This window comes from Ylistrum balloti, unplaced genomic scaffold (genome assembly GCF_031769215.1).
Source record: "Ylistrum balloti isolate Yb309-2 unplaced genomic scaffold, AGI_CSIRO_Ybal_v1 Utg370434, whole genome shotgun sequence".
In the NCBI taxonomy this organism is placed as follows: Eukaryota; Metazoa; Mollusca; class Bivalvia; order Pectinida; family Pectinidae; genus Ylistrum; species Ylistrum balloti.
The window spans coordinates 220,271-246,556 of NW_026782291.1; the positions used below are offsets into that span (position 1 = coordinate 220,271).

The 26,286-nt window shown below is 34.6% G+C and overlaps 2 protein-coding genes across 2 annotated transcripts; both read left to right on the top strand.

Annotated features, from left to right (window-relative positions):
* The first annotated feature begins 105 nt into the window (after positions 1-105).
* On the top strand, positions 106-24,357 carry LOC132554719 (uncharacterized). Its single transcript, XM_060219031.1, has 4 exons — positions 106-143; positions 22,522-22,729; positions 23,225-23,389; positions 24,056-24,357. The coding sequence occupies exons 2-4, from the start codon at positions 22,654-22,656 to the stop codon at positions 24,193-24,195; spliced, it is 381 nt and encodes a 126-aa protein (XP_060075014.1). The 5' UTR covers positions 106-143; positions 22,522-22,653; the 3' UTR covers positions 24,196-24,357.
* Positions 3,571-8,196, top strand: LOC132554718 (serine/threonine-protein phosphatase 6 regulatory ankyrin repeat subunit C-like). Its single transcript, XM_060219030.1, has 4 exons — positions 3,571-3,604; positions 3,699-4,357; positions 4,796-5,105; positions 5,902-8,196. Exons 2-4 carry the CDS (start codon positions 3,719-3,721, stop codon positions 6,417-6,419), a joined length of 1,467 nt encoding a protein of 488 aa, XP_060075013.1. The 5' UTR covers positions 3,571-3,604; positions 3,699-3,718; the 3' UTR covers positions 6,420-8,196.
* Positions 24,358-26,286: the final 1,929 nt, after the last annotated feature.

Here is a 26,286-nt window from a genome sequence, read left to right on the forward strand (position 1 = left end):
TATACACGTGTAATAGAACGTGCTTTTGCATTACTTCTCGTGCAATCGGAACTCCTCAGTGGGTATCTCATTATTTGCTCTGTTTACATAATTTCTTACATTTCGGGGTGCCAGTAAGTGATGCAGAAGTGAACACATTTGTGGTAAGTTTCGACATATGTCCGGTAATGCTGATATGGTTAAATAGCGTATGTGTGCTCCTCTAACATAGCTCTATACATGTAGACTATGTGTATCTTGTTATACGCTGGTGCTTGATAACAGCAAATCACTGCCGCAACAGAATGTGCGTCGTTCATATTTTCCATCAATGGTCGCAGACGGAACTGGTTAAGGAGGGACCATCTCAAAAGTGCATTGTACATGTATAATACTGTATGTTTATTATTCACTTCAGAACGTTACGACCGACTTAGAAAGATTGACAGCATTGCAGTCGAACTGATATCATAGAAGGTGACATTTAAATAACTATATATTTTAATATAAATAATATTAAAGTGAAAATTATACTAGCCTCATAAATGTATACTCCTAGCCTTGGTCGATGATTAACACAGTCTGACCCTAATCATTGTCACATTCATGAAAACATCATATGGAATTTCATAAGTAAATTGATTTCAAGTTGAAGACTTATGTATGTATAACTTTGAAATATTCGAAAGTTCTACGGCGATTCGAAATGGAATTAAGTCTATACCGCCTTATGATATTAATTGCTAATGAACAACCTAATGGAGAAATCTGGAAAAACACTTGTCTAGTTTAAATACATTTATGTTCACTTTTCATTAAATTATGCCTGTTTGGAACACAATACACTAACCAATGAAATACCTCCTGACGTCATAAACTAGTATCGATATTTCTTTGAAGATTTAAATCTTTACACTTAACAACGTCACTGTTTGTATTGATTGCTAAAGTCGCATTGTGATTAAGTAAAGGGTCTAGTAATTACAAATGAACGATGCTGCTTTCGAACCAAACTTTATTAAGTGTGATTGTATAAGAGACGTGTTAGAAATCTAGATGTAGTGTTACATTAAAGATCTAAATAAAGTACAATCTATTTTTGATCGTGTTCTCTTGGAAATGATTTGTTGCTGCTGTTGTCAATCACGTGACTATCTAATGTTTCTGGTATAATATGACTGTTCAATTGAACTCGCCGCTTTTCTAATGATGTGTATAAAGTAACTTTTTGGATTTTTACAAAAAATCTATTATCAATTTTCTGTGTCTGCATCTAAGTGTGTTTACGTTAAGGTTGGTACGTTCACAGGCACTCGAGGCCAGGACATTATTTTTTAAACATTGATTTTTGTTTTAGCACTCATAACTGACGTTATTTAAACGAAATATCAGCAGAATTCAAGTTTATGTGCCGGTTGACAAATCCGAGGTCCACGGTCATTAAAAATACACAAGGCAAGCAACTCCAGATTTTAAAAAATCGACCCCTCGCTTGGAAACTGGCTCAAAAAAAGTAGTTATGATAAGTTCCTTGTAAAACAATATGTATCCGTAGGTAGTGTGTATATTTACCTTTTATTTGGTGCATAACATTACAGGCAACGAGAAATTCACAATACGTACATGAGATTAACATCTCAATAATCGGAGATTATTATCGACCATGTAATTATCTTTGACGGAAGTAACATGCCATTTCAAGGGCGGTCACTCCGACTTTTTGGGAGAGGAGTTCCGGATAGCACTATACCAGTGAACAGGTAAGAAAGGTTCCGATGTCATTACGCGCGTAACTTCAAAATAAAAAAAATAGAAAAAAAAAATCATTTAATTTCCAATTTCTAAGTTAATATATTTCCCCCACGATATTTTTCATAAATTGCGCCCTTTTTTCATTATCTGCATGATTTTTTTTCTATTTTTTTTTTTGAAAAAAATTCTCATTACCGCCAGCTTGATTGAAAGTTGATGCATTCTGTATAATCCCTTACCATGATATTGTATCCGAGTTGGCAACACTTTCTAGTTGCCCAGCCATTATTTTTCCATCCCCGCAAATGTATTTGTAGAAATAAAAATATCTATTTTGAAGTTACGCGCGAAATGACATCGGAACCTTTCTTACCTGTTCACTGGTATAGTGCTATCCGGAACTCCTCTCCCAAAAAGTTGGAGTGACCGCCCTTGAAATGGCATGTTACTTCCGTCAAAGATAATTACATGGACGATAAAATCTCCGATTATTGAGATGTTAATCTCATGTACGTATTGTGAATTTCTCGTTGCCTGTAATGTTATGCACCAAATAAAAGGTAAATATACACACTACCTACGGATACATATTGTTTTACAAGGAACTTATCATAACTACTTTTTTTGAGCCAGTTTCCAATCACGTGATTTTTTAAAATCTGGAGTTGCTTGCCTTGTGTATTTTTAATGACCGTGGCGGATTTGTCAACCGGCACATAAACTTGAATTCTGCTGATATTTCGTTTAAATAACTTCATGAGTGCTAAAACAAAAATCAATGTTTAAAAAATAATATCCTGGCCTCGAGTGCCTGTGGGTACGTTAACTAGAACAATCACTCAAGTGACTCATACTTAAGGAATGCTTTACCATCGTACATTTGGAACCTACATTCACAGGCACTGCACGCCACCAGGATACTCTCGGTTGAAAGTATTCTCAAAATTAAGCATCAAGAAATTTAGTTAACTGGTTAGTGCTTCAAGACATTCACAAAACTTGTCGCGCTACAGCGAGTTATCAAACGCGCAGTTATTGTGACGTTGACGTTTTGTGTCCTTGGTTATATGTTGTGACATCATGGCATTGGTTGGCGTTAAAAGCTGTGTACTTGGAGCAATAAAGAAATTTTAATTTGATGCCAATATTTAGTTAAAATTTAAAGTCAAACAAATTCAGGAAAGTGAAAATGCTGTTACAGTATTTTTTTATTAACAGTGTTGCAAAGAGATACCTTTGTATTATACGTACCGATGGATTCCTTGTCATTGCGTACACTACATATATATAGATAGAGAGAGAGCAGAACTTAACAGTACACGCGTTTCCATCACTTTTATTAATACCTCCGTTCTGTCTCTAAAAAGGAAAATATTGAGTAAAACTGTACATTTGATAGCAGCATATGAAATGTACATGACTAATGACGCCAGGTGACCGTGCCTTCGGAGTCAACGTGTCTAAATAGTCTATGTCTAGAACATATGTGTTTATAGTGTATGATTTTGGTTTTGGTATCACCTCACGCATGTATACATTTTTTAAAGGATAGGATTTAAGTTTTTTCCTCATCGCACTTGATAGGATTTAGCTGCCCAAACTCTGGAACATGTGTGCGTTGTGCCAAAATTACATTTTAAGATGGCGAAATCCCAATCTTTAGTGCGTATTGCATAAGAACTTTAACGATCTGTGAAAATAACACATGATACCTCTCCAAGATATGTTTCTGCTAACAAGCAATTACATATATCTCACTGAAATTACCTACCCTATTTCGCCGAAAAAGAAAACTATTTTTTCCATTTTATTGTAGGTCACAACTAGGTCGAATCTGGCGGATACACGCCATACCTGTTTCTAAAAAGTCCAGGTAGGCATTAAAAAAAACATTTTTTTCATAATCATGTATCATCTTGTAAGCAAAATAAGTCAGTCTTTATCTGATTGATTTACTATCTCCATAGATACTACAAACACTCTCGTGATGTATTACTCATATGGTGGCGACAACGAGGAGGACGATCAGGAAGAGGAAGAGGAGGAAGAAAACGACGATGAAGAAGAAGAGGAAGAAGAGGAGTACGATTATGCTATTGAACTTTACAGGGCAATAGAGAAAGATGACAGGAACGCGTTACGCCAACTTCTTGACAATGGAGCCGACCCGGGGTTGAAGCCTTTCGAGGACAAGTCGAGGGCTCTCCTTCATATCTGTTGCGACAAGGGACACATAGAATGTGCTAAAATTTTACTGGATTATGAAGCTGCGATCGCTGTGACGGATGAATGGGGTATGACGTCACTGATGTATAGCACGGTGAGGCAGGACATGGGGATGACAAAAATGTTATTATCACGTGACTCAGAAATGGTGCATTGTCGTGACATTGAAGGAAAGTCAGCTTTGCACATGGCCATTGAAACAGGGCAACCTGAACTAGTGGAACTCCTACTGAACAATGGCGCAAACGTGAACGCTTCTACAGACAATGGAATCTCACCACTCATGGTACTGTGTATGGACTCGAACATTGAAAATAAAGTGAGGTTATTACGCATTCTCATTGATGCAGGTGCCGATGTTTCTCTGAGGGATTACAAGTGTAAGCGAACCGCTTTGCACGTACGTATATCACAGCGTCTCTAAAACGTTTGTCAATAATATGAACATCAATCAAGATGATGAATCTCAATCAAGATACTGATTCACTGGAAATAATGCATTGATCACGAACATGCTCAGAATGTGCGACAAACGTTTTGTGAAATACCCGACGATATATACGATATATTACTGAGAAAACATCTTTATCCTTTGTTACTTTCACTTTTCCCAATTAAAAATTAAATTGATTAGGAAATCAGACATCGCATACATGACTTCAGTACAATAAATGATGATTATTGCACGATATAGTCCTAGTGTATTGCAGCATATTTTACTATGAAATAAACGGTTAAATATCATAATGTTGTATTTGCCACACCCATTATCTATTGGACGAGTCACACCAAGAATAAGTAATATTGTAGATGTAATTTCTGTATCGTTGTATTACAGAATGCAGTCATCAACGGCAATTTCGAACTGTTTGAAATCCTATTATGTGCAGGCTCCGACCCAAACTTACTAGACGTGACAGGAAGGAGTCCATTGACAAACCTCATCTGTAGGCATGCGCGGATCACAGAGCGACAGCCTGACGTCAGTGATGACGTCTTGACCGCCGCCATTCAGTTAATACAGGCGGGAACAAATCTGAACAACAATTTGTGTGAATACAGCAACCCTCTGGTCAACGCAGCGTTCGTCAAGGCTTCGAAGTTGGTACGGGTTATCCTAGACTACGGAGCAGATCCAGATGTCACATGTGAGTAAATTAACTTCTTTGGGGGTTTTTATAGTTCAAGCATTACCATGGTGCAACATTTTCTAGAATGACATTTATGTTACCATGGTGCAAGATTTTCTAGAATGACATTTATGTATAATGATAGTTTGAACGGGTAGTGGATCTGACCTGATTGGGCATGTTATTTTTGATACAAAATCCAAAATGTTGTTTTGGAGTAAGATTTTTAAAAATGAGATGGGAGAAAGGTTCATCAATTTACGTGGTTGATCCACTGTTACGATGGAAATAGGATACACCTGGAGCGGTCCATTTGGACTAGGCCTACCTCTCGAAATACAAGGTGACCTTTGTCCACCGATCAAGACTGTCAACTGTCCCAGCTTTCCAAAAGGCAATTAACTAAACATTTTATCAAGGGCCGCACTCCACCTCTTTCACGTGACTGGTAACAAGAAATCACTTACAAATTCTTGTAAAGAAATGATAGTGAACAGTCTTCGAACTTTGTAATCTTAGCTGAAATTGTTGTCATTCCTGGTTGAACACATTTCTGAAATGCAAAATAACCCACCTTATAAAACCAGTGCACAGATGAGCAACAATAGAATGGTTGGAGTCAGTCTCTCTCTCTCTCTCTCTCTCTCTCTCTCTCTCTCTCTCTCTCTCTCTCTCTCTCTCTCTCTCTCTCTCTCTCTCTCTCTCTCTCTCTCTCTCTCTCTCTCTCTCTCTCTCTCTCTCTCTCTCTGTTTAACACATGCGGCTCTTAATGTCGTATGTGTTATGTACTTATTATGCTTCCTTTTTAATTCAGTTCGGAGTGGCACAACTGCCTTGCTGGTGTCGGTGCTGAAACGTGACTTGGCATGTATTCGAGCGTTACTTGAATGGAACTGTCGACTTGACATGAAGGGACGAGTCGCCTTCAACAAATATGACGAGCTGGAACTGGATCCGATGGAGTTAGCTATTGAAAAGGGATTCTGGGAGGTGGTAGTGATTCTAGTTTCTGCCGGATATAGAGTTAGTCGTCTGCCATACCTGAGACTTGATTTTACCGGAAACACTCCTAAATCACTATCGCTCAATTCGGAAATGTACACCTTCCTTCGGATACAGGCAAGCAATCCGCTGTTACTGTTTCATTCGGCAATACTTGCTGTTTTCAAAGCGTTAAATACAAACACTCATGGTAAGTTGAACGAACTCCCTCTTCCGGAAGCTATAAAAAGATTTATGCGTCAGGGTGAATTTTGTGAACTAGAAAATGGAGGGAATTCTAAGGATATCGATACGCTTAAATTATACTTTAAATCAATGGCATATGTGTAAATATTAAATTTGTTTCACATTTTTAATTTCGGAATCAAAAGTATTCTACATGTGTTATTTTGTTGTTTATTAACCTTTAACAAAACTTAATCTGAATTTAAACTTTATATTTTATCGTTTAGGTATTGGTGAAATGTATTACATAGACCTAAATGCTTTTGGAAAAAGGCATTATAAAATTACATCGGTTACGTCCTTTTTTTAAACACATATATGTATTGTATATTGTTTTGTAACCTTCATGTACATACATGTATGTAGATATATGTATCTGTACGTAATTCCGCGGCCAGTTAAATGTATTTTTATGTGTAGTTTCGTATTTTGCTCAATGAGATTTTCAGAAACTGTTGTTTTATATTTATTTGTCTATTATGGCCTCCTAATATTTCAGTGACAACATTTTTCACGTCATTCTTTATTATAAAAGTGTATTGTAGCTTTATTCATAAATCTAAATGACTATAATTTTAAGGACGCTCTTCCGGTAAATAAAAATACATAGATAAACTTGTATAATAGACACGATGATACAGTATCTTAGAATATTTTTTCTCGTGGGCTATTCGATTGCCAACTCCCAGTGAGTATTTCACGTGCCCAAAATGTGTTTAATCCATATCGACAGAATACCAAAACAAAACAAGAAACAAAACAAAAACAAAAACAATAAATAAAAAGAAAGCGAAAAAAGAGAAAAAAAAATAGAAAACAAAATAAGAACAAAGTAATTTTCCCGCCCGAATTTTTAGGTCCTGTTTGACTCTATGGAGTAAATCTGAAATGTTTCTGAACGAGGTTGTGATACCCGTTAGATATGTCATCACATGCATATTACACGAAGACAAAGACGTGGTCGTTTTTTAATCATCCTCATTTAAAGCAAGGCTTTGTTGATGATAGTGTAACTACTGATTTTAAATAAAACTTCATCAGTACATGCAGAGATACTCACTCTATGCAAGTGTACGTAGTATCTAACGGAAGGTTTAAAGCTGTAAGTGAAGTGATAGAATTTTTGTTAAAGGGATATTCCGGACAAGTTGTTATTTCTAGAAGGTCTTTTGTAGCTCTTAAGAATCATTCCTTGTAACTTTTTCAAGTATCGTCAACATCAAAATATCTTTCCTGTAGTCAGTTCGGATAATTAAGCTTTTTCAGAAAAAAAAACACCAAGGCTGTTTCAAAATTAGACCACCTAAAAATAGTACATTTACCACGTGACTGAATCCATTTAGTCACCGTTGTGTTGGTTCAGTTGTAAACCTGTTGTGACGCAATCATGGCCATTTAAAAGTCACCTAGCTTTATCAATATAGAATTCTACACATTAGATTATGGAGAATTGATTTTATGTCGGATAGAGGCGATTTTCCTTATAAATAAATACTTATGTAAAATATATAGTTTTCATAAAACAACATGCAACGAAATCAGAACTTTTCCCGAATATATCTTCAAAGTCCCGTTGGTCTAATATTCAAAAATGTGAAACTGATTTGTTTTTTAGAAGATGATGTGTTGGCAAAAAGAATTGGCTGTAAAAACAATTCTTTAAATTTTACAAAGAGAAATAATTTTTGCAAATTTGTAGTACACTTGTTCAATAGTCGACCAAAAAAAACAGTATTCTATCTAACATAACGTTTTATCGCCTCTCATAAGTCGATTCAGATTGGTGGTAGATACTTTTGATACGTACGCACGTGTTTTACTATGCTGTTACTGTACATGTAAATCGTATTGGTGATTTGTAAATTAAATATTTGATTTTAAACTTTGGTGTTTTTATTTTAATTTATGAAAATATATTGTGCATGTCTTATCTGTTCCATTTATATAATAAACTATGTTGAATACTTGTGTTGTGGCCCTCATTAATATACTGTCGCATTTCACATGGTTGTTTGACAAGCCACTGGAACTTAGTTATCACTCCAAACGAAAAAAATGACGATGGAAAAACATTCCATATGTAATGTAAATCTCATTTTTAAATTCAAAGAGTGGCAAACACAAATAAGATACAGAACGGATTTATCCGGGGCATGTTTGTTGTTAAAATAATAATAAACAACGGTATTAATAATTACTTGTCACAAGGTTATAATGTTGTTCAAACAAACTGATAATGTACGCTTACGTTTTACAAAATTACATTGTAATTCAGCTTAAAGTTACATTTACCTACATGATAATTCATTGGTGTATGTCAACTTCCCATTCTTTGTACTGATAAGTTAGGTTGGAGGAAGTAAATAAAAACCTACAGGATGTATGATATAACTGTTCCATCGGTATCCATTGTCTTTGAAATCTTACTGAAGACATATATCTGTAACGCGTGTCCAATGTTATACAGTGGTGATAAACGATACTCCATAGGTTACAAACACTATCACTTCCCCCTTGAACATTTCATATCAAACTTAATGTCCGACACCTTGTGGATCAGATAAGAAGTCAAGTTTGAGCATGTGATGTACATGAAACGAATCTCGAGGTCGTTTAAAATTATGTTGTACTGGCTTTGAAGTTGGGTGTCGCACCTTTGTGATCTTTTAAAAGCTTATCAGTCTGTGATTGTCAGTTTTTTGCTTTTTCAACTCCGTCTTAACCAATCAAATTCGTCCACCTGTGTCTTCCATTTTATCAGGAACTATTCCAGGAGTGCAGAATGCGAAAGTGATCGTAACTGCTGGAATATCGAGGATGGAAAATGAGTTGAAGACATCCTTGTTTAAGTAGTATTTGTCCACTCAAAGTCAATCTACGGTTTGACAAGAGACTAATTGCATTGTAATCAGAAAAATATAAATGTAATAATGTGAAATACATCGTAGGCCTATGCCGAGCCTGTGAGTATTTAGCGATCAGCTGATGTTTCAAGACTTATATAGATGAAATCTTTGTTAACTGTGAATCAGGGGCAGATTGAAACAGTGTATATTTTTCTATTTTGACGAGTGTTGTGATATGTATGTAAATGATGTGCCGATTTTATATAAATTTTCATAGTTTGTCTACTGTGCGTCGCCGCCATGTTGGTTCAGTTACTGCCAAACGCGCCATAGAATTCTAATTCCATAGTACACTAACGTAAGTGCCATAGACTATTATATAACTTCACATAATAATAGATTATATCATAATATAAAACACACATTGCGTACATACTTTCAGTCAGTTTAGTCTATTTCCAATGGTAAGGTTTCAACCGTTAACTGTATATTTTTAAAATACGATTCAGAAATGAAAATGAAGAATTAAAATGAGTTCCTGAGCAACGATAGAACAAATTTGCAACTTTTTCTGTACATTTTCCTTTTTAGCACTATGTTACAGAGCGGCCACAGAGCATGACTTAGATGAGTAATCCAGATGTTTTTCTTCCAAATCTCCTTTTATGATAATTTAGAGGCACTGGGAGTATGAAAAGCGGAGCAGTTCCAACAATTCAAGTTAGCGCTTTCTCCCCGGCATCTGATGACGTTTCAATACGCCGACTGGTTTAATATCGCTTTGTGAGTAGGAGTTATCTCCCTTGTATTCATAACGCGATATTTTTATCTTTTCCCGTAAATAATTAGTTACTAGGTAAGAATTACATATTTAAGAGTATAGGGATCTCTCGTATATTTATTATAAGATATTTGGATGTAATCTGGTAATAGTGAAATTGATGATTTGATCAATTTTCATATATCACTTGGTAAAATCTTTAAGTAAAGTGATTCTATTCATTATTGTTAAAAGATAAATGTGCATTTAAAATGCGGTACTTTAGCGACGTGTTATATACGTCTCTGGATACTAGAAATGTCTATGAAAAGAGACAACATAAAGTCGTTACATTAATCACCAATGCTCGAGATTGTTTTAATATGGCGTCATTAAAAGATCTCTTCTAAACCAATTATCATGTTATAAACTTTATTCTATTACTGCAAACCGTTATTGTTGCTTCACGACTAAATATTTATCCACAATACAAGTTTTTAAACACACTGATTCTTTATACAAGATATAGTCATGTACAGCAATATAGCCACCAATAAGATCAAATATTAATTATACAGACAGATATCTCACATCCACGATACTCCAGGGGTTACGATCTCTGCACCCCTGGAACACATCATGGCAAAATTGAAGGTTTCATGTGGGACACCTTGTGGACAAGACGAAAAGACTAGTTTGATCCTTTACTGTACAACAAGTGAATCTTGAAGTCGCATAACGGTATATGGTAATGACCTTGAAACTGGGTATCGCTCCTTTGTAACTACTTCTAAAGGAGCGCATCATGCTGTGATTGATCAGTGTTTGTTTTATCCTGGAACCAGTCATATAAGATCACTTCTGCCTTCAATTTTGCCATGACATGTTCCACGGGTGTAGGGAGCGAAAATGATCGTAACTCCTGGCGTATTGGGGATGACTGATATATCGTCATGCATCCTCTTATAATAGAAAGAGTAAAATATGCCTTTGTGTCTGGGATATCAAAATTATGTGTTTTTGCACTTGACTTCGGGCGTTGATTTTTTTTCTTTACCATAATTGGCTAATAAGACGGTATGTGATCAAACTACGACAATAAAGACTTAGGTGAGGAACCCTAAAGTAGAGAAGACAAGCAAGTTTCGTTTCAAACAACACACCAAAAGATACATTATTATGTTTTTAACACTACCAGACACCTACATGTATATTTTTGCACCATATTTAGGATATCAGGTCAGTTTGGCGATTTTTGTGATTCATAGTGACCGAACAAAGGACAGCCATCTTAGCTATATATAGCCACATATAGAAACATTACTTATATAAAATACGTATAGTGAACAGTATATATAGTATGGCGTGAACAGTATATATAGTATGGCGTGCTCGTCTAAAACTGATACAGGGTTCCATATTACCAAAGAACAGGCTCTAGTTTTCACAACCCCTATTTGTGGAGCTGCTACTGATAAACGGAAACAAATGTCTAGTCCAGTGTCTCCGGACATTATCGAGAACAAACGCCCTGATTTAGGAACACCGGGTTCTCACGTAACCGGTAATTCAAACATGGCTGGCAATAAACTTGAATCCCAAATTTCACCTGAATTTCTGCAAGAATTTGCCCAGATGCTTGCTCCTACCATAGCAACAATGGTGGCTAGTTTAATAGAAAACTCACTCACTCAGACAATCCAACCTATGATACAGAGTGCTGTGAGTACCGCCATTAATAATGATAGCCAACTCGACAGTATCGTCACTAAAAACGTCAGGGAAAAAGTGTCACCCCTCTTACAAACAATTGAAAAGCAAGCATCAGAATTAAAGGATCTGAAAACGGAAATGAATGATCTTCGCTCAGAGTTGGAAGAACAACAACAGTACTCCAGGCGCACTGCGCTTAAATTCCACAACGTCCCAGTACCCCACGGGGATCTTTCTGCTTTTGATACACATGAGGCAGTAATAAACATTGCTCGTGCTATCAAGGTAAACATAAATCGGGAGGACATTTCCAGGTCCCATGTTCTGGGTAAGGTCAAAAATGGTACGACGACTGTTATTGCGCGCTTTGTTCGCTACACAGACCGACACAAAATCTTCCAAAACAAAAAACAGTGTAAAAACCTAGACAACAACATCTTCATTACGGAGAGTCTCACAGGACACCGATCAGGACTTGTAAGCCGTCTCAACAAGCTACGCAAAGAAAAACACATTTATGCCCTGTGGACTATGGACGGCAGAATCTTTTATAAAACGAGTGAATTCTCCGACAAAATCATTATAAAATCTGCAGAATGTGTAAGAGCACTAGAGTTGAAACATCACCCAAGCTCCGTATAATAGATTCCGTGTTTTTTCCTAAAAATGGTCATGTATATATGTCTATGATAACATAGAGGTTGTATCTTATGAAAATTTTTAATATCACATATTACAAGTTTGTTATGCGTCTCATGATATATTAAAAAAAAAATTGTATGTGTCTAATGATATATCACAATTTTGGTATATGTCTAATGATATGTTATAAATTTGATATATGTCTAAAGAAATATTACAAATGATTTGAGTCTAACGGAATAGAACACAATTGGTATGCATTATATATATTACAAATATGGTATGTGATATATGGCATCTGACAAATTTGAGATGTGTCTAATGATATATTCTAAGTTTCGTCTGTGTCCAATGATGCATGTATATAACAAATTTTAGGATTTGTTTCATGATATCATATTGAAAAAGTTGGTGATATGTCTAATGACATATTACAAATTTAAATTACGGTAATATTTTATGTGTAATGAAATAATACACAAGATATATTAAAAATTTGATGTGTGACTAAAGGCATAAAACAATTTTTGATATGTGTCTAATGATATATTACAATTTTTGGTATGTGTCTAATGATATATTACAGATTTTGGTATGTGTCTAATGATATACAATGTATTACAATTTTTGGTATGTGTTTAATGATATACAATGTATTACAATTTTTGGTATGTGTTTAATGATATACAATGTATTACAATTTTTGGTATGTGTTTAATGATATACAATGTATTACAATTTTTGGTATGTATCTAATGATATGTTATAAAATTTATATATGTCTAAAGAAATATTACAAATGATTGAAGTCTGATGGAATAGAACACAATTGACATGTATTATGGTATACTACAAACATGGTATGTGAAAAATGGCATATAACAGATTTGATATGTGTCTAATGATACAATATAAATTTTCGTCTGTGTCTAAAGACAAAAAATAACCTTGGTATAAATTTAATGAAATAGTACACATTTGGTATGTATTATGATATATAGCAAACTTCGTATGTGACAAGTGGCATATGGCAAAGTTGATATGTGTCGAAAAATGTATTACAAATTTCCGTCTGAATTTAAATGGCTCTTAATATTTAATTCTAATAATGTGGTTTGTGTCTAATGATATATATAAAAAAAACCTTTGTATATGTCAAATGAAATACTACACACTTGCTATGGCCTTGGTGATATATTACAAAGTTGATGTGTGACTATCAGCATTATAACAAGTCTTGATATACGACTATAGGAATAAAACTAATTTGATATGTGTCAAGGGAAAACTTACAAGTTTTGATATGTGCCTAACGATTTATTGCACATTCTGGTATGTGTCAAGTGATATATTATAAATTAGATATATGTCCTAATAAGATATTACAAATTTAGTATGAGTATGCGACTAATTGCACATGGCAAATGTGATATTTGTCTGATGATATATTACAATTATTGGTCTGTGTCTGATGATATATTACAATTATTGGTCTGTGTCTGATGGTATATTACAAATATTGGCCTGTGTCTGATGATATATTACAAATATTGGTCTGTATCTGATGATATATTACAGATTATTGGTCTGTGACTGATGATATATTACAAATATTGGTCTGTGTCTGATGATACATTACAATTATTGGTCTGTGTCTGATGATATATTACAAACTTTGGTCTGTGTCTAGTGATATATTATACACTTTTACTTGTCCTGTACATATTGTTATGATGTTATATCTGAAAGTGTTTATCTAAATGTAATTATCTAAGTTCTCCATCACGCAACGTGCCATACACAGATATACTCTTGTGAAAACCATGTTTTCTCTTTACGATTTTTTACGTCATTTTCCTTTATTTTCTATCTTGTATCTTTTCTGTTCTTTTCTTTTCCTTGTAAGAATTACTACTGGGTGTATTGGCTATATAACCATGGTAGATGGACCTGATGGCTACTCTATTGTCTACTCTATTGTTTATGTAATTTTTGATGATGATGGGTAATGATTTAATGCAGTATAGAGTAGCTATTGGTTGCTTCTACCAACGGATACACGGTATAAATACTACATTACATTTCTTCATTTTTATTTCTATCAGTAAACTGTTTACAAGATGTAGGTCTAGCTTAATGAGTATCATTACTTCTTTATTATTAGCCATTCACGCTACTCTGTCTGCCATTACTAATAACTCTTGCTTTCTATTAATTTTACAACTTCTCATCCTGTCATGTAACGATGTCCATCCTAACCCCGGCCCTATCGAGAAAACCGACATTTCTATCTTTCATCTAAATATTCGAAGTCTGAAAAACAAATTATCATTTCTAGAAAATATAGCATTAGATTATGATATTGTCTGTGTCACCGAGACTCACCTTGATAACTCCACCGTAGACGCTGATATACTCCTTAGTGATTATGATGTATACCGTAAAGATCGTGGGTCTCCGGGTGGGGGGATAGCTGTTTACGCTTCCAGGCTCTTGTGCACCCGTCACAGAGCTGATTTGGAATTCCGGGTGGGTGAAATTATTTGGACAGAACTCCAGTTTTCAGAGCAAAAATATCTTCTTTGTACTGTGTATAGACCTCCTAATTGTGATCGTTCCTTCTGGTATTACTTCCGACACTCAATTGAAACGGCTTTTAATGAAACTTCACACGTAGTAATCGTTGGTGATATCAACGTTGACCTCTTAACTATTAATAATAATCATGTATTTGTTGATATCCTTGACTCCTTTAATCTATCGAATATCGTTCAAAGACCGACACGTGTAGGACGTACAAGCTCGACCTTACTTGACCCGATTATTCTGTCTGACACGTGCAGTTTTAGCTGCACCGACGTAATAGATATAGACAGTGACATCTCTGACCATAGCGCGACAACGGTTGAATTGACAGTTAGGACTAGTATTAGGAAGACTTATGAAAGAACTATAAGATGCTACAATGACGCAAATTATAACTTATTTAATAATAAATTAAACGATACGGACTGGGTAGACTTATTTGCGACTGCTAACTCTCCTGACGATATGTGTGAAATTTTTACAACGCGATACCTAGACATAGCTAGGGAATGTATACCGACTCGGACGGTGACCGTTAGACCTAATGACAAACCCTGGTTTGACTCAAATTTAAGACGTGAAATTTGGAAAAGGAATAGACTGTTGAAATTGTATAAATCAAACCGCTCCAACAACAACTTATCTAACTTTCGGAAACAACGTAATCATGTGAATAACTTGAAGAAACGAACAAAAGAATTTTTTTATGCTGATATAAATGGAATTTTAGATCGATACTCGAATTCAAATCCTAGAAATTTTTGGAAAATTGTACGTAAATTAGTTAAATCTTCAGACGAATCAAACATTATACCCCCTATTAGAAATACTCATGGCAACATTGAAATGACCGATGATGGCAAAGCTAATATTTTAAATGATTACTTTGTTTCCATTTCTACTATAGACGACATTAATATAGAATCTCCGACGGTAGAATTACGGACAGACTCGACAATATCAGATATACATTTTGAATTGAGGGACGTAATTGACATACTTAAATCTTTAAATGTGAATAAAGCTGTTGGTATAGACACAATCAGTCATAATATGTTAAAAAATACAGCAGTATCAGTAGCTTTCCCACTATCTCTCATCTTTAGATCCTCTCTGGAAACTGGGGTTTTTCCTAAAATGTGGAAACATGCATTAGTGATACCATTATTCAAAAAAGGGGACAAACACAATTTTGCTAATTACAGGCCAATTTCATTATTAAGCACTGTTGGTAAAGTTTTTGAAAGATTAGTTGTAAAATACCTTAATAACTATTTACTAGAAAATTCACTGATATACAAGTTCCAATCTGGTTTTCAACCTGGTCACTCGACAGTACATCAACTTATCGAAATTTATCATACTTTATGCGAAAATCTAGAAAAAATGCAACCTACATGTTTAGTTTTTTGCGATATATCGAAAGCGTTTGATCGTGTGTGGCACAGGGGTCTGGAAGTGAAACTAGCAAATTATGGTATTCGGGGTAAACTTTTAAATTGGCTTGTTAATTATATAAGTGAAAGAAAACAGCAAGTTTGCGTGGGTAACTCTAAATCCTCTATTAAATCTTCTAATGCGGGTGTTCCACAAGGCTCAGTACTTGGTCCCCTATTATTTATTTTATATATTAATGATTTAACCGATAATCTTCAGAGTTTCTCAAAATTATTTGCCGATGACACTTCTTTATTATACTCGAACCCATCCCCTTACAACGTTGAAACTGTAATAAATGATGATTTAGAACAAATTCAAAATTGGGCGAGAAAGTGGCTAGTAAAGTTTAATCCAACTAAAACAGAAGCATTACTTATCCATAATTCCGAATTAGACTACGCGATAGATATAAAATTTGATAATGTTAGTGTGAATTTTGTAGATAATCATAAGCATTTGGGGGTAACATTTGACCAGAATTGTAAATGGACAAGTCATATTGAGGACATTTGTAAAAAAGTATCTAAGCAGATTAGTATCTTGCGAAAACTTAAATTTATTCTAGGTAGACAAACATTGTATAGAATATATAATTCTTATATTATTCCACTATTAGAATATTGCTGTGAGGTATGGGATGGATGTACTCTCGGTGACGCAGACAAATTAGAAAAACTTCAATTAGAGGCTGCTCGTGTGATTACGGGGTTACCATCTTATACGAGCAGAGATTCCTTATATTCTGAATGTGGGTTAGAACCACTTTGCTTTAGACGCTCTAGAAGGAAATTGCAGCTTTTTTATAAAATCAAAAATAACTTAACACCTGATTATTTATCCACTCTTCTTCCCCCCTTAGTCTCAGAAAATTCACCCTATAACCTTCGAAATGCCAATAATTACTCCATACCAAACTACCGTCTACAACTCACAAAATCTTCTTTCTTTCCCTCTACTATTCATCTTTGGAATCAGTTAGACCACGATATCCGACAAAGTGAAACATATTCGGTCTTTAAACACTCTCTCCGTAAAAACACAGACATTCGAATTCCGCCCTATTTTCTTATTGGTGATAGAAAAACTAACATCCTGCATGCCAGATTACGTAACAGATCCAGTACTTTAAATAATGACTTGTTTCATGCTAACTTAATTAATTATAAACACTGTCAATGTGGACACTATATCGAAGATGCTCATCACTTCTTTTTTGTATGTAATAATTATGCCTACCAACGCCTACAACTTTATCGTGAGCTTAATGATTTCATTCCACTGGACCTCCACCTTCTATTATTTGGAAACTCCGAGCTGACTAACCAGGAAAACGAAACTATATGCCAATCCACCCAAAGATTTATTATAAATACAAACCGGTTTTAAATTATACTCTATAGTAAATTATAATCGTTCCTTCCCAACTCGGGTGACAATCGGTTGAGATATGTTATTTCCAGAAGGATCAGCATGGACCAAGGAGAAGGACATCGGTGGCACGGTTTTTGATAGACATTGACAAGTTGAACGCTAGGAAGAGTGGAATAGTATAAAGAATGTGATTGTCACCTGGGTTGGGTTAGACCCCCCCCCCCCCCCCCCCCCCCCTCTCTCTCTCTCTGTCTCTCTCTCTCTCTCTGTATATATAATTGTATCTTGTAAATTTCGAATAGGTCATCTTTTGCATTTATATGTGTCTGTTATTTATCATGGAACGGGCTTTATATAAGTTTGTAAACTTGTGCCCAATCCATTTGTATATACAATTTATGCAATAAAATATGTTTAAATCAATGTGTCTGTGATATGCATATAGGTCTTTGTAACTACCCAGCATTATCAAAAAACACACTTACATTTCCGGAAGTCAAACCTGTCATTTGATAACAAGTGTTAACACGTGGGATAATGACATGTTTGTGTTTCTATAGACTTCCGGAAACGAAATTATATTTTTGAGAAACGCTCCTATCAGTCATCCTAAAGAGGGCGCCACCATTTGAAGGGTATTTTCCGAGGATGAAACTGGTTGTTTTCGGATCAACAGGTGGTTCGGGGTTAGAGGTCATCAAAGAGGCCCTCTTAAGGAACCATAATGTGCTGGCGATAGCAAGGAATCCCGGAAAAGTCACTATACAACATGCTAATTTGAAGGTTGTTATTATGTTACTCTTAAGCAGAAGGATGTCAACATAGGAAACGCTAGGGTACATGGTAGACTAAATTCGGTGAAGTAGGAGGTCGACGTTCAGCACTGACGAAAAAATCAATGTCTTTTGTATTGGTTTTTGATTTGCTATTTTTTTAATGATGATGCAACCCCTTGGGTATTGATGGTGAGAGCAGAGATTATTATCATCATTATCATTTCCTTTCCTTTTTGTTTTGTTTGTCTGTTTGTTTGTTTTTCTATTTGTGCTGTCATTCTTTCCGGATATTTTGTCCCTCTGGTTCCCGTCCTACTAGTCCTGAGTACTTCCGGTTTATAAACACATCGATGTTATGTGCGACATGGATATCGCTCCTGCAGATAGTTTTGGGTAATTAATAGATGAAAGCAAATGTCGTATCATAAAGTAACGTTAGAAATTAGGTTATGTTATAATGACAATGCTTCTTCGCCAAAGAGTTAATTTGCAAGTTACCAAATTTCTGCTGTCATGTAATTATTAGGTAATAGTGATGCAATGCATTATGCGTACGTTTTGTACAGTTGTATTTCCAGTTTCTATGATCTCAAGGCGAGTCATTATCTCCAATAAACTGAATATCAAAGATAAGTTGTGTGCACAGTATTCGTACTTTCAGTTGTTTTTATTATAAAAGATATCACCATCAATAATATCATAACATATTCCAAATATATATCTAAACATTTTTGTAAATCGAATTCATAGAAATGAACTGATTCGTCGTTAAGGTAATTAATGATGGCCTCTTATAAGCAGTTCATGCGGTAGACCGAAACTTTCTGTCTCGGAAATGATAATTTGATGTCAATATTCACATTCATTTTTGCTGTTGCTGATATTTATTTTCTATGACTGCTCATTTTAAAGCTTTCAAATGAGCAGTCAGTAAGGGAAAATCTTAGAAGGAAAGTAAAAAATATCTTAAAGTAGTGAAATTCAAGACTTGCACTCTTCAGGCACTCTTAACACATTGGTATGGGTGCACTGTAAGGAAAGGGGGAACACTGATGTGAGATGCAGCAATATCTGATTTCAATATTTGAAAAGTACATGAATTAAGAGGAAGAATATGCATATTGATAGGTTGTTGGTTCAGATTTTGCCAAATGTATAGTTTTTATGTAACAAATCTAACTTGCCGTAAGTACACACAACTTACAATTGATTGTAAAAAATTTTACTGACAATAATTTAATAAAGTACTTAAGTTATCAAAGATCTATGCACCACACATCTAATGACCCTTCATCCAAAATTTTATGTTATGTTAAGATTTCCATTGATCCCTTGTTTCAACATTTTGATTTCGGAGCTGAGCAGGAAAATAAAATGTCCGACAGTCAGCCACAATGGACTTTGGCTATAAAAGTTTGTTATTGGTTTTTCTTCTTAAGAGCTTGATGGATCTTTCTCAGATTTTATGAAAGGGTTCCTCTTAGTCCTTAGTTGTGCCCTTTTGATATTCGGCATCAAAATTCCTCTGCAATATCTTTGTTATTTATTTCAAATGTCACATTATGGCGATCAATTACATTTTATATATGGTTTAATACAGGAGATTTTATACATGTTGAGGCTACATCATTTTCATTTCACTTTATGAGTAAAGGAAACTGCTACATGTGAAACAGTATTGCCAACCTTTCAGAATGAAATATCAGGTCATGAACAGCTAAAAACAAGGGTGAAAGGGTCGAAACAAGGATCATGTTTGGTACGACCTGTTTTTAATTTTTTTTTCAGGAAAACGTGGAGTATAAGATATGCCGAATTAAACAAACCACTTCATATAAGTATTTATATACAGAAGCTTTATTCATCACATATTTATTATACTTTTTCTTCACAATTCTTGGAGCTGCAACTGGCAGCTTTGGTTGGGTGTACAGACATTGCCTAATTCCAATCTATAAGCCTTCCATCCTAAATTTCTGTAACATACATCATTCTCTTAACAAATAGCAGTTTTGTGCAACTTTGTTTTAAAAAGATAAAGAAATCTGAGACATTTACAACATTTAAGAAACCTATCAAATGCAGCACATTGTTTTTGTTCTGCTACACCTGGTCCTAATTACATTTTCAAAATAAAGAAATGGAAGTGAATACTTCTTGTGGAAATGTAAAAAATGTTTTGTGAATATTGTCCCAATTTGGCAATGACCTGCTAATGTTGCATGGGCTGCTGTTTTCTCACAAGAGATAGGTAGCAACAATTTTATAAACTACATATGGACATAGTTTAATACAAGGGCTGATTGATAAGTTGGTATACCTTGCTTCGAAGAAATTGAGCAGGTTTGTCCTTTTCCAGCTCTACTATGCCTGAACTTTGGCTGTTGTGACCACAGAAATGGTCTAAAACACTCATGATATTGTTGTGACTGACAGGGGAGTTACAGACATATATAGCCAGTACAGTTGAGATTTCACAGGAAAGAGTACATTCCATTTTAGGGAAGATCTTCCAATGAGAAAGCTCTGGTTAGGTAAGAAGACTTCTGACATCTGATCAGAAGCACACCAGACATACTATGTCACATGCTTATCTGAACCTTTTATAGGCAAATCTTGCTAATTTTCTGAAGAGGTTTTTGACTATGGATGAAACATGGGTCCATCATTTTACCCCAAAGGCCAAACAACAGTCTAAACAATGGACGATGAGATGCTGATGGTATTTTAATGGTAGATTATCTGTTAAAGGGACGAACAATAAATGGCACATATTATGTATCATTTCTTAGGTAATTTACAGAAAATATTAAACTCAAACACTACAGAAAACTCAGTAAAGGTGTATTGTTCCACCAGACAATGCCCCTGTTTACAAGTCTGTCATTGCCATGGCTGTCATTAATCACTGGCTTTGAATTGATTGAGCATCTGCCTTATTCCCCTGATCTTGCTCCATCAGACTTTCATCTATTTTCAAAATTGAAAAAGGCCATTTCCAGCACCCTATTTACAGAACTTACTGAAAGGCAAGAAAAGGACTTCCTTAAAAGTGGCATTGAGGCCCTTAAACATTGCTGGCAAAAGAGTATAGATACTGAAGGGGATTATGTTGGAAAATAATGCAATATGTCCACCAAAAATCACACCCTTAAGCAGGAGGTTCAGTATATCTCAATCTAGTGTAATAAAGACTTTTGTAGACAGATAAATTCTGATTCCCAAAACAATTTTACATAAACTTGATCCTATCTTATGTCTTTGTGTTGCTGACTTTAGCAGCCTCTGACAGTGATTGCTTACAATAATACATATCTACATCTCCAGAACATATTGAACAAGCAATTAAATCACAGACAAAAGATGATTTGAACAGAAAACTACCCATCTTTTATGCAAGAATAGTCTGTCTGTCTCCCTCCTCTGATCACAGCATGTAAATGATTCTGCTTGAGTGAGACTGCAGATATTTGTGTGAATGGGATAAATAAAGGTAAATCTAGCGGTATTCCAGAGCTAATCTTGAATGAAAATCATAGGTAATTTGGTAATCCAAACAGATGAGTCAGTGATGGTAGTCTAAATACCAGTTGACCTTGTGAATACATGTGAGTTAGCAATACTGTGAAAGAAAGACTATGTTTTCATCTTTGAAAGTAAATATTTATGAAAGCATAGAATGGTGTGTGTAAATATATTTTCTGAAATCATGTGATAGATTTTGAGAGGTTAAGGTTGACAAGTATCATGGGATGATTTACAATTGTCATAATGATCTCATTGAAAAACATTTTACTTCCATGTGTGATATGAAGTTTGATGATGATGTTTGATGCTTGGTAGTGTACCTGGTAGTTCTATTGTTGACCTTGCTCTCAGTTTGAGAATGTGACATTATTGACATAGATTAATAAGGATTTGCATGACAGATTTTCCTACTTCCATCAAATGGGACTTTTAATTAAGATTCTGGTGGTTTGTGAGTATTTTTTGTTCTTAAGTTTAATTATATCATCTGTGAAAATGAGATTTTAATTTGAATAATCAATTGCTCCCGTTTCTTTTTTTTGAAGGTTGCACAAGCGAAATTGTTTGAGCCACGTGACCTTGAAGGACCAATCAGAGAAAGTGATGCTGTTGTTTCCTGTCTTGGCTGTAATGCCGGATTCCTTGGCAGAAAGCCGACAACATTCTATACAGATTCCATGTCGTCATTGACGACAGCCATGAGAGCAGCGAATAAAACACGACTTGTGTGTATGTCGTCGTGGTGTACACATCGTATGTATATTAGAATATGGACACCTACATTTATTGCAAAACTATAATGTGATGTGTGGTTTACATTTTGAATGGTTCGGATGCTATTATATTTTATTTGGAATTCAAATAACAATGTATTTCAATGATCTTTCACTTTGTATATTTCATTTCAATAAGACTGTAAATATTCTGATTAACAGTAACAGTGATCTCTTGATCATTTCCATAAACATATTTCTTCTTTAAAAATTCATAAATATGTGGATTAAAGTGCAATTGCAACTCAAATCAACAATGATGAAGTTGTAAAGTTTTTCTTCAGAGAAACATTTAAGACATGAATGTACTACTAAGATGTCGCAGGGTATATTGTAATAAGAAGGTATTTTTCTTTTCATTGTTTCCATTGTTTATGGTCACTAGAACATGGACACTAGGTAAATTCTTTTATGTCAACTGTCGCTAAATACAGTGGATATCATAATAAATCATGATTAATTATTTTGTTTTTAGCGGGCATAAGGACTCACTGGTTCTCTGAGTGGGTTATGCGGCCATTTGTCATAGGAAACCTACTCAAAAATCTTTCAGAGATGGAGAATGACCTTAAGCACAACTACTTGGATCTGGATTTTACCGTGGTTAAAGCACCAGGCCTGATAAACACAAAGAGCTCAGGTAATCAAAAGGAACATGATGATAGTACTAGATACCTGAAAAAGGCTTTAATTCTTTTCTTAGTGAACAAGGAGACAATCATATATCATTAAGCCTATTTGTTTTACGTCCTCAAATCTTTTATTAGTGAACAAGGAGACAATCATATATCATTAAGCCTATTTGTTTTACGTCCTCAAATCTTTTATTAGTGAACAAGGAGACAATAATATATCATCCAGCCTATTTGTTTTACGCCCTCAAATCTTTTCTTATTGAACAAGGAGACAATCATATACTGTCCAGCCTATTTGATTATAGAAAAAGGTACTTGTATGTACTCGGTTTTATACACAATGTCACAGCTTATTCTTCATAACATCGCAGCAATAGGAAATGTGTTGACTTAACGAGGAAATGATTTGTTTCTTTCCAGTTAACCTCAGGTACTTAATACTATTAACCAAATTAGATTATATTAATAGTTACATGTACAGCACTTATAAGAAAAAGAGATTTGTATGTTTCTTCCATCTGTTTTTTTTCATGTCTGTCAAATAATTTTGGTCAAAATAAGGTATTTACAGTAATGTATGAAAATAGAAATCAAGATATCACAGCTTTGGTTCTTACAAAGATACTTTCAAATGGATAACAAGTGATTAACAGAAATGTGTTATTTTTTAGGAAAGACCATAAAAACAGAGGAGGACCAGTTTGTGACAGGATCCCCAATGATAATTCCTAGACGGGACGTTGCCATTTTCATGCTTAATTGTATAGAAAAAAATAAGTGGACAAAAAAGGTTGTCTCGATAGGGTTGTGATACAGTACTTCAGAGACCTGTTTAACGTTTTATTCAAATCACATTGTTTACCAATATTTCAATGAGAAGATGTTCATAGTAGTATAGGAGGTACTTTCATGCACTTCATGATTGTAATCGCATGTTCTGTGCTCCATGTAATAATTAACCATGTTAAATAAATATTTCAAGACATTTAATTACCATCTATTTGTCTATCCTTTTGTTCTATAATAAATGTATGTGAGTTGTGGTCCCAATACAGAATTAGATACGTACTGGATCATAAAGGAGGACCCATCCATTCTTGGTACCAGAAAAGGAAAGTCAATTACATTTAGTCAGTTTATGGAACTGATTTTACATCACTCAATAGTTATGAAACTTTGAATTATGTAATCACCACATCAAGTGTTGGTCAAGCTATCTCCAAGTATGGTCATACCTTGGTCATAAGACCAAGTTGTAAACACTCTATGACCAAATTTGGTCAAGAATTAGATGAGGATCAGAGCCAGTGCTAAAAAAAGATCAGTTAGTGTTATTGCTGGGAGAACTCCGAATAGTCTCTCCTCAATTCTCCTTTGGAAACCAAATTTGTTAAATGTGAACTCTATTTTAAAACTTATTGCTTCACCTGTTGTGGAAAAGATGCTAGAAGTCTTGAAGTACATGGATGATGTAACCACTTCCGGTGTCTAATACACTGTAAACCTGGAACATGGATTGCTTCATGATTTGAAGTATTTTTAAACACCTGAAGTGATTTATTTTTTTAATCATTTTTCATTTTTCAAGATTTTACATGTTGAACAGGACAAATACACTCACACCCTCTCACACATCCAAACACAGGTGCACATATAGTCATTGCGTGTCAAACAAGAACACTCCATTCAAAAGAATCATCAACATCATCATCAACATTTAACAATGCATGTGATTATTATTATTATTATTATTATTATTATTATTATTATCACCATACATGATAATCCTCATATATCACAATCAATATTATTATGTTACACACTAAATAATGCATCATCATCATCATCATCCTCAAAAACATGATAATCTTCCTCATCATCCATTTCAACATATATATCACAATCAATATTACTATCATGATTATTGTACATACTAAATAATGCATCATCATCATCATCCACATTCAACAATTCATCATCATCATCATCAAATCAAGATTCATACTTTCATAACCATTATGAAACCTTATGATTCATAAATATCACAGTAAACTTTTGTTTGAAATGCACCCATGCACACGTGCATAAACACACACACAACCATAAATTGACATCAACATACAGAAATGAAATAGAACATTATTAGGGATAAGAAATTTAAAGAGAAAGAAATTGAAGAGAAGGAAGAAAAAGTAAAGTGGATTGTTGGGTGAGATGGTAAAATAGGTTAGAGTAATTTAATCTTTTAATGTTTTTCTTTCTTTATATCTGATTACTCGGTATGGTCAAGGACTGTTATGTATATAATTATAAAAACTTATAAAAAAAAAAGAAAAAAAGAAAAACTAGTAATGCGATGGGTAATAGATCAAAGTGTGTAGATCAAAACTGTATTAATTTTTCCCATTTTTTCCATTCATTCTCAAAGGGCCGGTTTCCAAAACGGCCCCTTCTTTGATTCAAATTTCCTGTTGGTGGTGCATTGCCCATGCCGTTGTGGTCACAAATCTATAAAGTATAAAGATTTAGGCCACTTGGTTTGTTTTTTATGGCTCCTCAAAGTTGTACCTTTCAGAAGCTGTCCAAGTGTTGATAAAATGTGCATGTTATGTAAAATATTAATGAAAATCTAATCAAACGATAGTCACCGTAAAGAATACATTCATAGCACGATTGTGACAAAAAATCATGTTTCCATCGCGCCATTTGGTTGTTTTATGGAAGAAACAATCTCAAAAATGCCATTTTCGATGATAACATTTTAGACACAAAAACTGTGTTTTTTAGAGAATACACCCTTTTATGGGCGTTGGATGCAAACCAATTTTTATGCTATTAAATAGTACGTAATATGCTATTGATGAGAGGAAAAATCATCAAAATGTAAGTGGTGGAACATTTT